The following is a 6,149-nucleotide window of genomic DNA, read 5'->3' on the forward strand; positions in this document are numbered from 1 at the left end:
TCAAGACCACACAAAATGAGCGACGTCTTGAGATAATGCGAGAGGAGGGGCCTTACTGTTACTAGTGTTAGTGCCTCAACATGGCTACGCTCGTGAAAGCAAAACAACAAACTCAAACGCATGTTCGTCCAATGTTGTCAACTAATAACCAGCGAGAGAGGGAGACAGACAATTAGTCGAGCGTCACAGACACGATACGGTCACAGAGTACGAGGGCCTCCGCCCAGAGTCTTACCGAGGAGCTCCGGAATCTTCCGAGCTGCCAATTTCAGGCAGGCGCGGAGGTCCTTCGGCATGACCCTCCGAGCCATCTTTTCCATTTTGACGTTTGCTTTGTCTTTGACCGCCAGCTGGCTGATCTCATGCAGCATGTTCTTGACATTGTCTTGAATAAAGACGATTCTGTCGTTCTTCAACCTCATGAACAAAGGCCTATGCTTGGCAAGGTATTTGATGAATTGCTGTAACTGCATCAAGAACTTCATGATAGTAGTGATCTTCGAGCCCTTGGCCTCAAGCAACTTCTGGAATCTGCGGGGGGCACAGCAGTGGGGGAGGGGGACACCGGGGGGTGAAGGCACAGTTTCCATCCGGGCCGTGGCGGCCCACGGTGGAAGCGGCTCGTACTCACCGGTTGAGATGAGGCATGTTGTCTAAGAACCGCCAATCGCACACATTTTCACAACGCCACACGTCAATCATGTACGCCAAGAAGGATCTTACGCGGTGACTGCATTCTGCTTCATTTTCCGCGACCCTGTCTCGGGGTAGACCCACTGGGAATATTCCTTTAGGTAGGTCTCTGCGGAAACGGGAAACAGGCCGCTGCGTGAATACGATCCTCAGTGATCTGCTCCAAATGGGGCAAGTGCCAATCTCTTTTGGCCTGGTCATTCTGCAAGGGATAGAAAGAAAAACTAAATAATCAAATACAGAAAAACTGAAAAAAAAATCAAACATGTACATTTTGGGAAGACAATTTTTCACAGCACGGCCACATTAAACAATAGTCAGACATATAGTTTGCTTCAAAAGTAGAAATAATAAATATTAAAACAATTATTACATTTTGTGAAGTCAGTTTTTTCACATTACGGCCATATTAAAACATACACTAGAGATGAAAGTGGACTTTTGTGAAAATTCCTGAAAATACAAATGTGAGCACTGAAAGTGTGAAGACCTGCTAGGGGGTCTGGGGGCATGCTCCCTCCCCTCCCCCCGTGAAATTTTTGAAAAAAATGGATGGCTGTGGTGCATTGTGGTGATATCTGTGAACAAAATTCAGACAAAAATTGAAAGTAAAATTCCTGACCAAAAAAAAAATTGACCAGAAGTTCCCCAAGGGCCAACCCCCCCATCCCCTTATCACTGGATAGCACAAAATCACATTTGTCATTAAAATATACTTAAAATATGCCATTTCATCTTAAGACGAATGAATTAAGTGAACTATTCAGTAAAAAGATATCTAAAATTGTCCCTTTCCTCACATTATACATATTGTAGAAAATAGAATATATTATATATATCCTAGAGTTTCTACACCGTCAAGCAAAACATGTTAAAGATGTAGATCTGTCGTAAATTCTATTAACGTTTAAGTCTAAAACTTGTTACGTCGCATTGTACTGATACACTAGACCTCATTGCTCACTATCTTAGATAGAGATCTAGTAATACTAATAGTAATAGTGCCTTTAATATATATATATATTAAATATGTGTCACACACACAAAAAAAACACAGGCACACGCACACACACACACACAGTGACTCACATTTGAAAAATGTACGGGTGTGGTCAGTCATGCTCGCAGATAAAGTTGTGGGTGTGATTAGGGATGGCCTTAAAATAACTTACTGGATTAATATAAGATAACGGTAAATTAAAAAACATAACTAAAATAGAAAACTAAAATTTCAAAGTCAGAAATGATCATTTCCAATTACCATGAACATGATATAAAACGGGATTTAAAATTTTTCATCAATAAAAATTCTTGATCTGACAAACTTTAACTGAAGAAAAGTTAAATGCACTGGCCTATCAAGGAATAAACATGAATGGTCTATACCCGCAATGTTTTCAAAATGCTAAAAGTTTACTTCAACATAATCGGCGTTCGTGACAACAAGCTAGCGATACATTGTAACAAACATTCCTGTCGCCAATCGTGATGTGTTGTTTTGGTGGTGTGGGGGGCGGGGGGAGAAGCACGCATCGCGGGACGGCCGTAAATAGGAAGCCGGCTTGCTGGAACGCACCTTTATGTGCATGTGCTCGACGTATTGGCCATACCTGAATCAGGCAACGAGGTGGATGATAGTCTAACGTCTAATTTTTTTTTTTTTTATATATATATACGCCGCCACACTGGTGTGACTGAATTTCCTTTGACATGGCTCATGATGTTGATGACTTTCGACGTAAATGCGCTTGCAGTGTAAAGCAGCTCTGAACATGCGCTTTCGGCGTAACTTCCGTACATGCTCGGTACAGTTAACTTGCACTTCCTGTTTCCGGGTGAATACCGGTTGTTTTGGGCCAGGCTTGTTTATTTAACAATGTTTATGAAATAAACACGTGAATTAATGTCAAGACTACACAAAATAAGCGACGTCTTGATTGAATGCGAGGGGAGGGGCGTTATTGTTACTCGTATTAATGCCTCAACATGGCTACGCTTGTGAAAGCAAAACAACAATCTCAAATGCATGTTTGTTCAATGTTGTCAACTAATATCCGCATCTAGGGAATTCTTCCTCAATTTTCCAGAGGAATTTTCATGGAAACTTGAAAATCCGGAATTCCGGGAAAATCCGGAGGACTTTCATCACTGGTGGATGATACATTTATATACCATTTAATCAAGACCCCTTGAATGTAGTGTGTGGAGTAGCCTGGAACTTGTTCAACTTTGTTGATAAGAAAATCAAAATAATGTATTTTGGTTCCAGTGGCCCTTGTAAATGCACCCATTGATGTGGGCCTCTTGCAACATTTTGTGCAGCCAACAGTCTCAACCTGAGGCTTTAAATTGGACAATGATTTTAAATTAGATCTGCAAATTAGTATAGGAGTTAAGTTTACCTTATGTTCATGTGAGGGAGCTGGTCTGCCACTCTAAGTTGATGTAACCCAACACTCCTGCCCCTTGCTTCAGGTGTGCTGACCAGCTGTTCCTGGAGGTAGTACAGCCAAAGCGAAAGCTCAGAGGTTATAGTAATTTTTCTGTTTTTTCTGTGTACGGCACTGTGATGACACTGGTCTACAAAAAAAAACTGATTTTAGTTGAAAAACAATGCAAATGTTAGTTGCTATTCCTAAGTTTACCAGGTTTTAATTTATGATTAAAATATACTAGCCACTTTTCAATTTTCGTATGATATTTGCTTGTTTTTACCCTTAAAACAATGTAAAGAAATGGTCCACATTTGTAATTGGGGAAAACTGATACCTATAATTAACCCCTTGCTTTGTAGCACCTTCCTGTACACTGTATTTATTGTAGCCAAAACTACATAAAATGAAAAAAATACAAATAAAAATTCCTTTTTTTACAGGATATAACCAATTTGAAGAACCCTCAGTTCGGCGGATGGAAATATAAAGACACGCCAATAAACAAATTAGATGTGTTTCTGTCTCATGAAGAACGCAACAATGAAACATACAAAGAAATCAAGGATGACACACTTGTCCCTTGTGACACAACAACTGAGATGAAAATGATTGAAGAAATACTTGTGGCTGGATTAATAAAAGAAAGGAAATACACTGAAATTGAGGCATATGAACTTAGAGTGAAAGAACAAAAACTGAGAGAGACAATAGAAACTTCTATAGACGATATGAAGGTGATGAATCAGGAGATAAACAGACTCATAATGGATATAAATAATTTGCAAACACCTAAGACCCACAATAAAGTTTTCCTTCCAAAGGAGGAATACATTGCGGACACAAAAAGTATACTGAAAATATTGGCTCAAAAAAACTATAATAATAAAGACTGGGGAGACTTTTTAAGTGACAAAGATGGAAAGGAAGTTGAGAAAAAGTATGTGTGGGTGCCTAAAAATACTCAACCTGTGCAAGAAATGTTCAAGTTTAACTGTTTAAAGGAGGATGTGCGAATACAAAAACACCAGGTTGATGGCAAGAATCAAGGAATTAAACAAGAGCTACAAGAATTAGAGTTGCTTGAGACAGAGCTTGACATGCGGAAAAAACAAAGTGACCAAGCATTAAGAAAACTGATGAGAAAATTCAAGGCAATGACAATCATTTGGTTTAAAATGAAGCAAGAAAGAGAATTAATGATTGAGGAGGCAAACAAGAACAAAAAAGAGTTTGGCAAAATGCAAGAAAAAATACTGAAAGAGAGCGATGGTTTGGAACTTCTGAGACACAAACTGCAACAGGAAAAGGGATTTTCTGAGAAGAGACATACCAGCACCGACGACTTAACTGTTGGAAATAGTGGATGCAGTAATTTTGGGAATAACTATTTGGAAAGGATGAAAGTCCAAAAAGAATTGGCTAAAACGGATGAAAAAGTAATCAGTTCAAAGGTCAATAAAGATCTCATTGGCATCCATGACACCATGCAAAAGATCTGCTTCAGGTTGGATACTATGAGCAAGAAGATGGAAATTAAACAAAATGCAAAGAGTCATCTACGCAAACAAATAGCATGTCTCACTTCTTTTAAAAGAGAGAGCAAGACTCTTACACTTGATGCAAGGATGAAAAAAGAAAGGGTTAAGCTCCGCTTCAAAAAACAAATGAATGACATCCTTGACATTAGGAATGAAATCCAAACACAAAAAAGAGATCTTGATATTAAACTAGAAAGCATGAAAAGAGAAACTAGAGAAATTGAAGTGCTAAAGTCTGAATTGGAGATCAAACAGAAACACAATCTATACCTTTTAAGAAGACTCAGTAAAATAGAGCAAGAAAACAAAGAAAAAGACGCTGAGATCAAATTTGAGAAGAAATGCCTTAAAAGAGAGACACAGAAGTGTCAAAAAAAAAAAAAAAGAAATCGGCATCTGGAGAGGGTTCTAAAAGAGATGGACTGTTCAGAGATCCTGAAGTTGAATTTACAAAGATGCCAGAAAGAGTCCACAGCCAAACAAAAGAAACCAGAAGTGCAGAAAATGTTGGTGGCATTGAATAACAAGGAAATCTTGGATCAAATGATTGACCATGGATTAACAGAGAAGAAACTGTTGCAGAAAGAAAGCTTGAAGTTTGATTATCTAATGACAAATATGGTAAAGCAAAAAAAAGAACTTGAGGAGGACGGGAAACATGTAAAAGCTATTGTGAATAAAGTCAGCAACGAGAGGGAAAAGCTAATTTCAATGAAAAATAGTGTTGATGCAGAGAGAAAAAGCATGGCCATTGAGAAGAAGAATCTGGAACAACAACGATCTGAACTTAAAGTCTGGGAAGACTATTTAAAGATGGACAGACAATCATTAGAAACAAAAAATTTAAATCTCCAGAACGTCAATAAGGAGAAACTTGAGAACATTTCCAAAAAAATACTGAAATTCGAAGCCAACAAGGATTATATGCAAAAACTGTTGCTTGCGTTTAGGAACATGATTGCAAGCCTTCAACAAACGACTGACCAGGGATTAAAACATGCACAATTGCAGATCAAAAGAATAAAACTGGATAATGTATTTTCAAGCATTAAGAATCAAAAAGAAGACCTTCAGAAGAAGAGTGAACAAGTTGAAGCAGCTGTGAAGGGATTGAGCAATGAAAGAAAAAATTTAATTTCAATCAAAAGTAATGACGCAGAAAGCAGAAGACTTGCCATTGAGAATCAGAACGTGGAACAATTTCAGTCTGAACTTAAAGTCTTGGAAACTCACTTAATGATGGACAAAGAATCACTCCAAACCAAAAAGACCTTTCTTCAGCAGGTGACTGGTAAAAAGCTTGACCATATTTCCAAGAACTTCCTCAAATTGGAAGCCAAGAAGGATGACATGGGGAAAGTGTCACTTGCATTGAAGAACACCATTGAAAGCCTTGATCAGATCACACACCATGGCTTAAATCTTGACACACTGGTGCAGAGAGAAATGATTAAAATCGATAGCCTGTTGTCAAGCATGGAAA

The 6,149-nt window shown here is 38.4% G+C and overlaps 1 protein-coding gene across 1 annotated transcript; it reads right to left on the reverse strand.

Annotated features, from left to right (window-relative positions):
- Window positions 1-200: 200 nt before the first annotated feature.
- On the reverse strand, window positions 201-3,356 carry LOC133491698 (uncharacterized). Its single transcript, XM_061803197.1, has 3 exons — window positions 3,096-3,356; window positions 632-895; window positions 201-531 (listed from the first exon to the last, which is right to left on the reverse strand). The coding sequence occupies exons 1-3, from the start codon at window positions 3,104-3,106 to the stop codon at window positions 201-203; spliced, it is 606 nt and encodes a 201-aa protein (XP_061659181.1). The 5' UTR covers window positions 3,107-3,356.
- Between the last annotated feature and the right edge of the window lie 2,793 nt (window positions 3,357-6,149).

Source organism: Syngnathoides biaculeatus, chromosome 18 (genome assembly GCF_019802595.1).
Source record: "Syngnathoides biaculeatus isolate LvHL_M chromosome 18, ASM1980259v1, whole genome shotgun sequence".
Lineage (NCBI taxonomy): Eukaryota > Metazoa > Chordata > Actinopteri > Syngnathiformes > Syngnathidae > Syngnathoides > Syngnathoides biaculeatus.